Below are 15105 nucleotides of genomic sequence, written 5' to 3'. Positions count from 1 at the left end.
CCTCTGCAGGTCTGGGAAGTGCCCAGCCTCTCTTCAGCCTGGATGCCTGCCAGGGGATCCTGGCCCTGCTGGACGTATCCTTTCAGGTTTGTGGCAGGAGGCGTGCTGCTGCTGGTGGAGAGTTTCGCATCGGACCAGGCTGCCTGGGTTTGAATCCCAACCCAAGTGCTTCCTAGTCGCGTGATCGCAGACAAGTCACATAGCCTCCTGGTGCCTTCAGGCCCTCCTGTGCAGCATGGAGATGCTATTAAAAGCTACTCTGTAGTATCAGCAGGAGAATGCACGTGGGGTAACCGAGGCAAAGTGCTTAGTGCTGTCATCCAAGGAGTGTTGAATATTAGCTACAAATAACAAGAATCTTATTTGCCGAAAGGATGAGGCCGCTGGAGGGTGGTGGTTGGGAGCAATCCTCCGGGTAACAAGAAGCTGTTACAGGAGCCTCAGACTCCCAAGTGTTCCAGCTGGGGACCAGGCAGTGGCTGCTCCCATTTACAGAGCAGGAAGTCAGAAGTTAGTAAGCTCAGGGGCATGCCACAGCCCCTGCTTTCCTGGCTCTCAGCCCTGTGCTGTTTCTAGCAAACCCTCTGCCTTTCTAAGTGGACGATTTAATCACTGTTTAATTATCCATAGTACAGAGAGGCACATGGAATGGATAGCGTATGTGTGGGGGGCAAGGGGATTGTAAATACAAAAGTGGTCTTTGCAGAAACGTTGCAGAGGGCAGCGTGCAGCGGTGGGCCGGTGTGCAGGCATTGGAGGAGGTCCTGACCTTATCACCGGCTGCATGAACTTCAACAGGAGCGTACTCCCTGAGCCTGCATTTTATCATCCATTACAGGGCGGGGGAGTGAACACCGACCTCACCTAGGAGGTGAAAATGAAGTAACGTAGGCCAAGCATATAACTCGGCCCTAGACCCACCAGATGGGCTCAAATAGAGGTGTGTGTGGTAGTATTTTGACCCGGTCTCTCTGAGGCAGAGGTATTTGTACATGATATGATCTACAAGGCCAATCATTAAGCTTTTAACTTTTTATAAAAGGACTAAATATAAGAGCGGCCCTGTGACAGACTCCCTCCAGAAGTTGGTTTTAACAATAATGAAAAAGAGAGTGACTGTTTTTCACTTAAATCACATCACATTGGCTGTGTCAAAATATCCTCTCACTGAATGCTATCACCATCATCCTCGCCGTCATTGGATGTCTCCCAGTGTGGCTGTGTTTCTGGTTCCTTCTGTCCCTTCTTAGCAGTGGCAAGGGAGCACTGGGCTGGACTGAAAGCCAGCAGAGGCCAAGCAGGGCCATCCCACATGGAGCAGGGCTGTCCGCAGATTGTACCCTGCTGTGCGGAAGGCCAACTGCTGCTCCCAGAGGTGTGAATGCAGTTCCCCTGGCAGCTTTGACCTTAACCCTCTATCAGCTTAATGCATCTGGTACCGTGAGCATCCAAGAGTTCAGGGACCTGTGGAAGCAGCTGATGCTCTATCAGGTAAGAACTAAGTCTTAACCACACCTCCTGGTGGGAGGCGCAGGTCAGCCCCGTGTACCCCACTGTCCGCCCATCGGCTCTCCCCTCCCTTCCGTGGGCCCGCCTTCTCGCTCCCCCAGACTCAGCCTGTTGCAACAGTCTCCCGGATTCCTAAAGGACATGGCTGATCATGTTGCTTCCTTACTGAAAGCTTTTCAAGATTCCCCCTGGCCTTCAGATAAGGTCTAAACTGCTTAGCGTGGCAATTACAGTCCTGGATCAATTGGCTTCTTCCTATTTGTCCAGTTCTTACCACTATCCCCCTCGTCTCCTGAGTCCGAAAGTTGGCAGCCCTTCAAGGTTTGGAGAATGTGCCCAAGTCAAGTACATTCATTTACACCCAGACTGTCTATCCTCATGACAGCAAAACCACGCCATTTCTCAGAAGCCCGGACCCTCTGTCTATTCACGTCCTGGCAGCAGGCCCTGCCGGCGGGGTCTCACGGGGGCCGGAGGTCCGCTGCAGCATCGATGCTGGGGCACGGAGGGGTTCTCGGGTAGTGCTTGGAAACGCCTGGTTCCTGAGCCTTTGGAGTGGTTCTTTGCAGGAGGTTTTCCACAAGCACGACAGTAACCAGTCGGGATACCTGAACAGGATTCAGCTGCGGGCCGCCATGAGGGACGCAGGTAGGCAGGCCGAGCTGTGCTGCAGGGCGCATGCTCTCAGGGCGGGGAGGGGCGGGGCTGCGTCACTGCGTCACTTCTGAAGTAATTCTAGCGCGCAGAGTTGCTCCCCCAGAGTCCGGAGGCCCGAAGTTGTGGATCTGCAAATCACGGAAACATTTATTATCCCTATCACTGTGGTCACAGCCGACATTATGGAGGGCTGGGGCAGGCACACTCTCGTGTAATCACACCGAGTGATAATCCCCACGTGACAGAGGAAGAAGTTACAGCTCAGAGAAGTTAGGTAACTTGTTTGGAGCTTGAATCCAGGACTATCAGGCCCCAAAGTGGATGTACTTGAAGACTCTTGAGCAGACTGCCTCGCTTTGAAGGCCAGCATCGCACTCGATAAGAGGATCCTCACGCTGGTGGCTTAAGGGGTCAGGAATGGGGAGTCAAGATGCAGCTAAAGTTAATGGACTAAATAATTAAACAATTCATACTGAACCCCACGAAAGAAGACCCCTGTGTTATCAGGATTCAGGTCCTGGAAGGGGAAGGGAGGGGGCATGGAGTCCCCAGCCCCCATGGCGAGCGTCTGTGTTGGATGCAGGAATCATGCTCAGTGATGATGTGTGCCACCTGATGCTTATTCGGTACGGCGGCCCCAACCTCCAGATAGACTTCGTCAGCTTTGTCCACTTGATGCTGCGTGCGGAGAACATGGAAGGTGAGCTGCTGGGAAGGAGGCAGGGCCAGGGCTTCCTCTAAACTCCTTGTGGATTGCCCACCTGTCCCCAGTTCAAGCAGGAGGGTAGACGGCTGCCAGTGCAGAAACAACAGGCCAGGAGCTATGGGGCACCCTGGCTCTGTGCCCGAGAAACCCAGCTGCATCACCCCAAACTCATACACACCCTGCCTGTCCTGGGGGCAAAGGTCTGAGGCGGCTCACTTACCCTTGTAAAGTGTGGCCACATGGGGCTGAAACCACGTTCCCAGGTGACGGGTTGGATGGGGGAAACCAGTTCATAATGTTTCCCGCACACGTTAGCTGTGTTCCTTTCTGCTGCATTTTCACAGATGCCTTCCAGAACTTAACCCAAGATGGCAAGGGGATATACCTTCAGAAGCCAGAGGTAAGCCTTTGATCATGGGATGGACTCACATCATCTTAGGCAGAGGTGGCCACAGCAGCTCCAGGCTCTTGTGAAGGAGCAGTTCTGGGGCCTTCGTTCTACTGAGTTAGGGATGTAGCCCTTCGTTGCACTCATCCGTTCATTCGTCTGCTCTTCACTGAGAACTCACTCTGTGCGGGCACGTATGCAGGGACCTAGACCCTGACTCAGTGGACCCAATAACTGTGACTGCAATAATGCCGTGGGACAAATCCACCCAACTTCAGCCGTGACAAACAACACTCACTGAGTTCTGGTTACGTGTCTGGGGGTCAGCGGGTCTCATCTGGTGGCTTGTGATTGGTGGCTGAACTGGGGCTTTGCTGGGGTACCTTCATTGAGGAAGCTCTGACCGGGCTGGTCTCATTGTCTCTGGGCAATGGCAGAAGTACAAGGGAGCGAGCTTACAATGCAGGGTCTCCAGGATCAGGCATGTCGTGCTCTACAGTTTATTCTGTTATCCAAAGCAAGTCACATGGCCAAACCCACTTCCAACACATGGGGAAATAGCCTTCTTCTCTGTCGTGCAACGTGCCTCAAAGACACTTGCAGAGGGCACAGACACAGAGCGGGTGAAGACCCAGGCCAGCAATGAACTCCAGCACAGACAGTAATAGGGGAGCTGGTCTGACTAGGCCATTTCACAGAGGCCTTTCTGGAGGAGGTGACATCGAAGTTGAAACCTTAAAGATCAGAAGGAGCCAGGGAGGCAGAGTGGAGAGTAGGAAAGGCTCAGGCTAGAGGGAACAGTGTGTGCGGTCCTGGCTAGAGTAGAGAGAGTGACAAAACTGGCTCAAGATGAGTCTGAAAAGATCAGGGTCAGATCTCTCTCAGGAGCTGGCCTAGCCTTCCCACTATGGGCAGGGATTCTGATCTTGTCTGGGTTGTGTCTTCTCAAACCTCATACGGTGGTTCGCACGTAATAGGAGCTTGACAAACGTTTGTTGAGTGAATGAGATGAAATGCCGACAAGACAAATCTGTGCCTGACACTGATGGTCTTCCTTGATGGTTCAACTGCGCGGGTTTACTGAGCACCCGCTATATGTCACATGTGGCCCTAGGTAGTGTTTGCTGCAAAGACATTGGAGTCTGGAATTAAATGATCTGTTCTTTCTAGAGAACTAGACCCTTTTTAAGCAGCCCAAAGAGAGGAAACACATCCTCTCTTTGGGCTGCTTAAAAAGGTTCTGGTAAAAACTCAGGTTTCTTCCTTGACCTCAAATGTCCGTTTTATGTAATCTTTCCAAGATATCTGGATCCTCAGCATGTGTCTTGCCTCAATCACAGTCATATTTGAATGTGAAGATTGGATTCAGCTGGAGGGGCAATAGTTAGACTCTTCCGAGCCCATCTCCATCACAAATCCCCAAGCTCACACCCTGATCCCAAGCAGTCCCTCCATAGTGCAGGCTCCGAGCTGGGAGAGCAGGACAACATGAACGTGTAACTGCAACAGGGCAGCCCACAACCCGAGCAGACTCCAGCAGTGCAATGTGTCATCATGGGAAGAGAACTGGACCGAGACCCGAGTTGAACCCACAGCACTGCTTGTAACTAGCTGCGGGACCCTAGGCAGATCAACTTCAATATATCTGGGCCTCAGCTTCCCCACATGTGAAATGAGTGAGCTGGGCTAGGTGGTCTCTAAGATCCTCTTCAGCTCTGACCATCTCTGGCTCCATGAGAAGGAAATCCTCAGGGCCATCCAAGGAGGTCTACGGGGAGTGGCAGCCCACTTGTTGGAATTTCACGCTGGTTTTCTCTGATGCCATTGGTAAATCACCATTGTCATCTTCATCACCAACATCAGCGGCAGCATCATTCTGATGTAATTGGCCTGGGGAGTGGTTTCTCCAGAGTCCCCTCTACGTGAATCAGAGGGACTGTTCATCACACCCACATAAAGCTGTCAGACAAATGGGCCCATAAGTGTAAACATGTAGAGTATGCTCTAATGGATTTCTGCTACCCAGTTGGTCCACACACCTGCACGCTGCTGTCATGAGCACGCCAAATTGAATGCATGGCAGAAAATTGCATTGAGAATTGAATACAGAATCAGCCTGTATCTTGGGTATCATCATTCACAGGCACCAGGAGAAGTCAAGGTTGATTATATTTCAGGTTGATTTATACTTACTACCAGATGGTGTGGTCCCTCTGGCTAAACCATCCATTACTGTCCTGTCTCCATGGCTTCCCAGAAACGAGGGGGAGGAGGTCCCAAGTCCTATGTCAGGCTCCAGGGTCTGGTGACCGAAAAAAGAAGTACCCTTAGCTGAATGTCAGGGGTCTGCCTGAACTGACCGTAATTTGCTTCCACATTATGTCCAGTGGCTGCTGATGACTCTGTACTCCTGAGGAGGCTGGAGCCCTGTCTGCCTTCACCGAGGACTCTGCATATGGTTCAAAGGTAGCCTTCGGCTGAGATCAGTTCACACTCAACCCATTTATCATTCTTCGGGACCATGTCTCCAGTCATCATCTTCTCAGCTGAGATTATTTCTTTTCTGCAGATCTCCTTTGGATAGGCAGTGTGCAAAAAGAGAAAGGAGTTAGGAAAGATTGCCTTGGACTTGTAAAGACCAGCTGTCATTCTCAGGCTGCAACCTTTTCACAAGCAGATATGTGACCTAATGTGACCTAAGCAATCAGACTCCAGAATTGGTGTCTCAACCTTTAACAATACTGCCTCCATTGCTGTCCAGTTTAAATGACCTTAGCCGAATGTTATCCCATTTGGAGTAATAGTCTAGGTTTCAGGCTCTGAAGAGGGATTAATATGTCCTTAAACAACTGTACCAGCTTCTAGAAATTGGTGGAAGCATAGGCTAAATTTCAACTGTGTGGAGGTGGATGGGGCTATATTGAGCTTTCAAGAACACAGAAAATGAGAGGATTGGCAGAGTCCAGGTGGATTGGGCTGGCTCTGGCATTTGAGGTCACAGGATGGTCTTCTGCTACAGTATCTCCAGATGGTTGAAATTGGGGTGGGAACCAGTGTATTTAAAACACCTGAATTCTCCAAGGGCTTCCTGCATATAATAGGTGCCAGTCTGTTTACTTGACCTATGGACTATCAGATCCATTTCAAATCAGTCCCCAAAGCCTCTGTGTGCCTACTTTAAAGAGGAACAACAAATCAATGCTGTATCAGAGAGCTAAGCAGTGGATGGTTCATATCTCTGATTTTTTAAAAAAAGATTTATTTATTTATTTGGCAGATAGACAGCCAGCGAGAGAGGGAACACAAGCAGGGGGAGTGGGAGAGGAAGAAGCAGGCTCATAGCGGAGGAGCCTGATGTGGGGCTCGATCCCGTAACGCCAGGATCACGCCCTGAGCCGAAGGCAGACGCTTAACGACTGTGCTACCCAGGTGCCCCCATACCTCTGATTTTTTGAACTACCATGCTGCCTCACTTTCACAGCCTCCCTCCCAACCAAGAACCTGGAGGAAAACCAGAATAAAGGCCATCTCCCAAAGTCCATACATTTTACTCACAGGTTAGCAACTCAGAGCCATTTGTTAAAATTCTATTTATTCTTAATTTCCAAACTGTTCTAATAGACGTGACTGTCTGATCTCCAAGCACATAAAAGACTAAAGGAGGAAAATGAATGATGGGATAAAAGGGTGTCCATTGGCAGAACAAAAGGAAACTTGATAGTCGGATAAATGGGCACTGAAGAAGGAGCAAATACTTTCTAAGCATGGCTTAAGGAAGTAGAAAAGTATTTTACTTAGAAAAAACTCTATTGATTCTAAGTGATGAAGTGTAAAATGGTTTTCCATAAAGTTCCAGGGACATGAGGTATTACTGCTTTTATAAATGATGATCATGTATTATAGCCAAGATTTTTATGTCTATTTGTCAGTATCTCTGTCTTTAGATTTTGGCATTGTAAATATTTTTTTTAATTAAAAGGCAATTTGGAAGATTTTTGGGGGTGAGAAGGTGATACCATCATCCTGTTCATGACACTTGGACTACAGTGTAATAGTTTTGCTTGGTGCCAATGGCATTTATATTGAAGTTAATTAAGTCTGATAGAACCTCCCTTCTATCTTCTCAGTGGTCTGACCTGCCCTCCTATGTCACTCGTGCCTGAGTCTGTCACTGTGGTAACTCAGATGCCTCACGCCGTGCTGACCTCCTCCCCCATTCCTTCCAATGCCCCCCAAAGCTGAGTACTGGAGACCAGGGGCAGAGCTGTTTTCCCACTCCAATATCCCTTCCCCATCCTCACTGCAGGGCATGTGAGGCAAGTAAAGATCTGGGACAGGATGGACCGCACAGGGGTCAGACTGAGGTCAGGCTGAAGGTCTGAGAAGTGGACATCTGCATTTCCTGGAAGTCAAAAGCCAAAAGCCAAAAGCTTGATCCTGACCGAGCCAAGCAGGAAGTGTGCAAACCCAGCGAAGGAAGAGCAAGGAGTCGGTCCTTGGGTGCCAAGATAGGTGAGGTCAGAGAGTTCGGAAGGTCGGGGTGTCCACCCAACCAGCGTAAGCAGGCACAGCATACCAGGCTGAGCACTGGCGCAGGCTTTCAAAACCTCAGGAAAAAAAGGAAAAAAGACCCTAACTGGTGAAAAGAAAAGGACAGTTGCAAGAGAGGACTAAAATACCTGCCCTTTCTTTACCCCTGTTTTTACTCTTTTCCTTCTCTCATAGTTTTGTTCAAAAACTCAACCACCAAAGAGAACCTTCTAGATTCCAGTCGGAGCCTGGGGGAGGGCAGTCAGCAGCTGGCTGTAAATAGCTCTGCTTCCCTGCCACCGTCACGCTGGGTTAGAGAAATGATTTTAGCCTCTGGGATTCTCAATCTGATGTTTCCCCAGTGAAATATATGCATTTATATTTATAATGGGAAAAAAGGAGGAAATGAGTTTCATGGGTCGTGGGTAGGTCAAAGTGGGCCAGCTGGGCCGGGCTTAGTTTTGGGGCAGGCTATGTGTCCAGCTTTCGGGGAGCTTTAGAAAGATTGCCATCTGGGCTCGCTGGCCCCAGGGCCTGAGTACCATCTCTTTTCCAGTGCTCTGAGGACCCAGGGGTACAAAGTCCAACAGCCACAAAAGTGAGGAGACGTTGGGAAGGAACCTTCTAGCTGGATGACATCGGGCCTCAGTTTACTCATTTGTAAAATGGAGCCCAAAACGTCTACATCACTGGGTCATTATGATGATAAATAATGCCAGCATACTGTAGGCACTCAATAAATAAAGCATCTCTTTTTTTCCCTTAGGCAGTACAAGTGTTTTTTACAACTATTATAATTTCTTTTTCTTTTTCTTTCTAACGACATTGTCCCTCATAGTGATGGCTCTTTGTAAACACCCAGGATATGAGAGTCCATTTCCTCTTTCCTCTTCGTCCTCCTCTCTGCACACTTCGTGTCCCCTCTCTGCACACTTCACACCATGTCTTTGAAGTTTTGAAGTGTGGCCTCAGGAGGACGGCCCCTGTTTCCGGTGTCAGGGACACAGCTCCTGGGAACCTCTGAGAAAGTAGCCGTCTCGTTATGAAAGCTCTTCTGTCAGGCAGACAGCAGTTCTGCCCTCTGCTCACCTGGTGCCTCAGGAGCAGAGCAAGTTTACGCATCAGAGTCCAGGTTGCGAGCTGGTAGTTTCCTGGACCACCGACCACGCGGCTTCTGGGAGAGTCTTCTGTGAGACTGCAGACTGGCCAGCAGTTATTCCAGAAACTCTGCTGGGCAATTCCATTGGGAGATAGAGCTGGCCTTTTAATGAGAAGGTGTGGCACATCCGCGGTCTGGAGGGCGGCCCCTGGCTCCTAGACTTCTGTCCTCACTGTGGTGCCCCATCCTGATGGGCTCGGAGGCTACCCCAGCTGGCCAGCATGAGGGGGGGGGCCCGCTGGGCAGTGAGCTTTCACCTTATCTGTCTGTCCATCCAGCCATGCAGCCAAACGTTCAGCGCTCTGTGGGAAGACACTTGGCAGCCTTCTACGGTGGGTCAGGCACTGTGCTAGGCACTGGGGACCAGAGGGACAGTCTTCTGGGGCGGCAGATGACTGCAGGTGGCCTGGCACTGTGACAGGTGGGGCAAGGCTTCTTGGGAGGTGATGCTTAGTTAAGAGGCTGGAAACTAGACACTAAGGGGAGAACAACAAAGCTCCCCACGGAGGGTACTGCACGGCTGTGTGCGTGCGGGGGTGTGTGTGTGTGTGTGTGTGTGTAAAAGACCCAGAGCGAGGGATGGAATAGTATGTTTGGAAAGCGACTAGTGTGTCGGAGGAGCCAGAGCTTAGCTCTGCTCGAGGGAGCAGCAGGGGCACAGGTGGCACAGGCAGGCACTGGCCAGGGCCCTATGAGCTCCGTCGTGTCATAGCAGCCGGATCCTCTCCTGTGGGTCTGAGACATCATCCAAGAACTTCAAGCCTGGGTCTCAGACGTTCAGACCCTTCCTCTCCACCCCCAAAGCCATGAAGTCAGCAGGGTGCTGACCATGCACTGGGAGTCCAAGGGAATCACCAAGTTCAAATCCCTGCCCTAGTTCAGGGGAACTTGGTCCGAGGACTTCACCTTTCTGAATCTCGATAGCATCACCAATGAGATGGTGAGAAGAACACTTGCCTCACAAGGCGAGTATCATAATATAACATACCAGCATTTCCGGCCTTTGGCCTTGCACATGTGAGCTCCGCCTGATTCCCCTGGTGGCTGCCGTTACCTTTATTCGTGCATCTGTGGCGTGTGCTGAGGCTGTTCCAGCACTAGATGGCGCTCTGTCCCCACACAAGGGCTCCTTCCCGGGTGTGGGCTGGCAGGGGACAGCTTCAGCCCCTAGCCTGGGAAACTGGGCGCTTGAGTGCCCTGCCAGCCTGGCCCAGCTCAAAAGGCCAGCTTCAGCCCCACGCAGGCTCACTTTACTTTTCTTGCTTCTTTGTTTCTGCTTAGTTTTTAATGGATGCCCTGTACTTTGTTTTCTACTGTTCTGTAAGTAATGTATAATTTTTTTGTTTCTGAAAAAAGCAAAAATATGTTTTTAAGCCATGACTGTAAATGCACCTCCTTGAGAGATACAACCATGCCTCGGCCTCTCACCCATGAACCCCAGCACCTAGCTTAGCACCTAGCTTAATGCCGAGTTCATGTTTGGGGTTTACTGAATGCATGAACAATTTTTGAAGTAATTCAGGTGAATCCTTTCACAAAAACGTCAGTGTGTATTTGAGATGCTAACCGAAGATGTTAGCATAGAAGAGTTGCTTAAAGAAACATAATGATTTTCCTTTAAAAGGGTCCCTCTGATGTGGCCCAAGATAGTTTACTCTGTGCCCATGCGCCATGCCCTGATCCCAGGGGCAGTTCGAGCCACCGTTCAGAAGCTCATCAGACTCTCCCTGAAGACAAGCTTCTTATTTTGACATTCCGGGCATTTGGACATTGTTTTCTCTTATGTATTCAGAATTCATCCTCCCAGAAGCATGAACCAACTGGGTCAAGTTCCAGAGCCTGTTACTTCCCATGGAAGCTCTGTGAGCAGTAGGAGGTAGCTGGTCCTGGGCTAGACCCAGACTGAGGTGAGGCCAGTCTGGTGAGACACCGTGTCCATCTTCAGCTTGCTCAGCTGCTCCTGCTTGCAAGAGCAAAGGAGGCCGGAAGTGGTGTAGCCCAGCCCAGGCAGGGTGGGGTGGCGGAAGGCGCAGGCCTCACCTTGTCAGGGAGTCGGGCTATTTTTTTGTTCCCCTGACCAGCTGCCCATGGGGCTGTAGATGAGTTCCCGAACTTCTTAATTCAACTATTTTAGGAAGTTATGTATGCAGTTGGAGGAGACTGGGTTGTATAACTTCTAAATCTGCCTCTGGCTGGACGTCACAAATTTGCAAGAGCACAGGCTGGCCTTAAAAAAAAGATGCCTACTTGAGTCCAGCTCTCCCATTTACTGGTGTAAGTTACCTTCATGAGTCACCAAGTGTTCATACCTACAGTCCAGAGGATGCCCTGTGGATCACATGGGATCACACACTTCAACTGCTCAGTGCAGAGCAGGGCCGCTGCTGTGCCCTCTCTCCTGGGGGAGAAGCTAAACGGTTTCTGAACCAGCGCAGAGCGGAGGCCATAGGGCTGTGAAGCCTGAGACCCAAGCTTCCATTCTGCTTGAAAACATCTCTTGGAAAGATTTTGTACAAAAGATCCAATTCCCAGATTAATTTCCATTTTGGCTGAATGAAGGGATCAAAATGATGGTTGTCTTTGTTCTGACTTCCCATTGACCTCACATCAAGTCTCCCCTAAGAGGAAGCCTCAGCAAGCCTGACATTCCACCTACACAGCTCTTAGCCCAATTTGTTCGCCAACAGGAACAGTGGGAGGCAGCCCTGGGGAGGCCACCCAGCGCCCAGCAGCTCAGGCACAGCGGGCAGGCCAGGTGTGGGCCCCTAGGCTGCCCTCTCTGACCTTTCACCCTTGGTCCCGCACACACTGGGGAAGAGGGCCCGGTTCAGGCCCCTCAGCAAGGCTGGCCTGTGTGCTAAGCCTTACTCCCATTGCGTGCGATTGGGGGATCCCCGGGGTGCAGCTCAGATGGTTAACTCACAAAGAACATTCTTTTCCTGGTCTTTAGCTTCCTTGAGAAGGGAGAAATCAGAGACTGTTAGAGTGCCCTTGGCCTGGAGTTTAATGCTGAGAGGACCATGGTGTTCTCGGGGTGTTCTAGAAAATAAGAGAAACCAACGGAGGAGGATAGATCATACTAAGTGTAGAAGCAGACAGCTTGAGAGACACGTTAGATCTAGATAAAGGGAAGCACATGTGTAAACACATAGGGGAGGAGGAGCAGAGTAGACACAGAATATTCGTGGCTCGTGCTGAATATACATGAGGCACGGGGAGAACCAAATCCTCAGGATATGGCAAACAGGTTTCCAAAGGCAAGGGAAACAAAAGCAACAATGAACTTTTGGGACTTCATCAAGATAAAAAGCTTCTGCAGAGCAAAGGAAACAGTCAACAAAACAAAGAGGCACCCCACGGAATAGGAGAAGATATTTGCAAATGACACAACAGATAAAGGGCCGGTATCCAAGATCTATAAAGAACTTCTCAAACTCAACACTCAAAAAACAAATAATCAAGTCAAAAAATGGGCAGAAGACATGAACAGACATTTCTCCAAAGAAGACATACAAATGGCTAACAGACACATGAAAAAATGTTCAACATCATTGGCCATCAGGGAAATTCAAATCAAAACTACATTGAGATACCACCTTACACAAGTTAGAATGGCAAAAATTAACAAGGCAGGGAACACCAAATGTTGGAGAGGATGTGGAGAAAGGTGAGCCCTCTTACACTGTTGGTGGGAATGCAAGTTGGTACAGCCACTTTGGAAAACAGTACGGAGGTCCTTCAAAACATTAAAAATGGAGCTACCCTATGACCCAGCCATTGCACTACTGGGTATTTACCCCAAAGATACAGGCGTAGTGAAGAGAAGGGCCATATGTACCCCAATGTTCATAGCAGCATTGTCCACAATAGCCAAACTGGGGAAGGAGCCGAGATGCCCTTCAACAGATGAATGGATAAAGAAGAAGTGGTCCATATATACAATGGAATATTACTCAGCCATCAGAAAGGATGAATACCCACCATTTGCATCGATCGACATGGATGGGACTGGAGAAGATTATGCTAAGTGAAATAAGTCAAGCAGAGAAAGACAATTATCCTATGGTTTCACTTTTATGTGGAACATAAGGAATAGCATGGGAGACATTAGGAGAAGGAAGGGAAAAATAAAGGGGGGGGAATCAGAAGGGGAGATGAACCATGAGAGACTATGGACTCTGGGAAACAAACTGAGGGTTTCAGAGGGGAGGGGGTGGGGGATTGGGCTAGGCTGGTGATGGGTATTAAGGAGGGCACGTCTTGCAAGGAGCACTGGGTGTTGTGCGCAAACGATAAATCATGGAATACTACAAACACTAATGATGTACTGTATGGTGACTGACATATATTATTAAAAAAAAAAAAAAGGATATACAGCAAACATACAAGAGGCCCACAAGGCCCTCCATCTTTCATCAGCCGCCCATCAGTGCCCCCGTATGGTTCCACTGTAAGCCCAGGAAATGCAGCTAGAGAGCCATGGCTCCCAGCTGAGTACCTGGCGAGCGGCTGCTGTGGCCAGCCAGCCCTGCCCCCCGTCTCTCTGACAGAACAGCTGTGTCGTTGGGTTCCAGCCCCTTCTGCCCTGTGGGCTCCTTGCTTGAGCCTCAACTCTGGTGCTTGTGACCCCACCGTCAGCTGGAAGGGCTGATGTGGCAGAGGCATGACCGGACCCAGCAGTGTGGTCCTTCACGCTCTCCCCCGGTATTTTAAGTGCGTTAACTACCCTGTCTCTCTCCCCTTGCTTTCCACTGTGTTTTCAAGTGATTCAGTCGACCAGGTGATCTCAGCCTCTTGCTTTGGTCCTGAGCCCTTCTGTGTGGTGACTGGAATGGCGCGCTGGTGTTGGGGGTGGAGGCTACCACTGCAGCAAGGTCATCTCTCCTGTGACAACTGGGGCCACAGCAGGGAAGTGGGGGCTAGGGGCAGGACGATGTCTAGCTTGGCTACTGAGATTTGGCTTGGCTACTGCGTCTACATGTGTGGTGGGTGGAGGGGACCCCTCAGTGCCCCCTCTCCACCAGCCCACTGCACCCAGACCAGCTGCCATGCAGAGCACTGAGCAGTGCCAAAGATCGCACCACCTGGACCCTTTCCCAGTGACCCCGCTGCTCCCTGTCCTTGTCCTCAGCAAAGAGTGCAAAGAAAATGGGGTCAAGGTCTAGCCACTGCCACATACTAGCTGTGGGGTTTAAGCGAGTCAAACTCTGTGTCTCGGTTTCTTTGTTAGTAGGACCAGGCTCTAGTAACAGCTGCTTATTCAACAACCCCAAGCACAGATAAGACAAAGTCCTTTATTTTATTTTACTTTACCATATGTACTTGATTTTATTACTTTTATAGTTTTTGTTTTTGTTTTTTTTTTTTAAAGAATAGGCTAGGCTAGATCCTAGGGCACAGAGATGAAAACTCAGCTCCTGTTCTTAAGAAGGTGGCAGTGCAGTTGGAGGAAAGTGCCAAAAAGTCAGCCCAGCACAGGGCATAAGGAACATACTGGGGAACTCAGTCTTGGAAGCATTCCTGGAGGACTTGTACTCAGCATGAATGCTCAGCGACGTATCCAGGGAGACAAGGATGATCTAGGTCGGAGGAATAGTATAGGACAGGACCAAGCATGAGACAGCAGACTTCTCAGGAGAGGGACACTGGCTCTCATGGCAAGTGGCTGTAGCAGAATACAGCATGTTTTGGAGAGACTGTTCTAGTAGCTTAGCAGAGGACAGATTGGCAGAGGTAGAAAAGGGAAGAACATCAGTAGCCTACCCAAGGTCTAAGGAAGTAGGAGGTTTTCATGACTTATCTCTTTCTGGACCCTCTTCCCTTTCTTAGAACCCCAGAAGGTCCTGATAGGTATCTTTCCAGCCAGGTCTGCTGCCAACCTCCACTCTCATGGCTGAGGAATGAGCCACTCTTGGGAGGGGAGGTGGGGCGAGGAGGCTGCCCCATCCCACCTCATGTTTCCGAGACCCAGACAAAGGCCAGGTTGAAAGTGTGATGGGGACAGGGCAGCTCTGGGACAGGGTGTACAGGGGGCCTCCCCAAGCCCTGCTGTCTTGGCCAGGCCATACTCCGTCAGGATGGTCCTGAGGGAGGTAGGGATGAAAGGGGAGGAAGAAGAGTCTAACACTCGACCTCACAGCTGCTTCTCAGCTTTGG

At 50.1% G+C, this 15105-nt stretch overlaps 1 protein-coding gene across 1 annotated transcript in view; it reads left to right on the top strand.

The window, feature by feature from the left end:
- The window catches only part of CAPN14 (calpain 14), a 24040-nt gene extending 18188 nt beyond the window's left edge, over positions 1-5852 (top strand). Inside the window, exons 16-21 of the mRNA XM_008700262.2 lie at positions 10-74; positions 1423-1491; positions 2079-2157; positions 2750-2866; positions 3217-3272; positions 5648-5852. Of these exons, the coding sequence (XP_008698484.1) occupies positions 10-74; positions 1423-1491; positions 2079-2157; positions 2750-2866; positions 3217-3272; positions 5648-5674 (413 nt within the window). The 3' untranslated portion in view covers positions 5675-5852. The remainder of the gene's footprint in view (positions 1-9; positions 75-1422; positions 1492-2078; positions 2158-2749; positions 2867-3216; positions 3273-5647) is intronic.
- Positions 5853-15105: the final 9253 nt, after the last annotated feature.

This window comes from Ursus maritimus, unplaced genomic scaffold (genome assembly GCF_017311325.1).
Source record: "Ursus maritimus isolate PB19 unplaced genomic scaffold, ASM1731132v1 scaffold_6, whole genome shotgun sequence".
Classification (NCBI taxonomy): Eukaryota; Metazoa; Chordata; class Mammalia; order Carnivora; family Ursidae; genus Ursus; species Ursus maritimus.
This window is presented reverse-complemented; position numbering and strand designations above follow the sequence as displayed.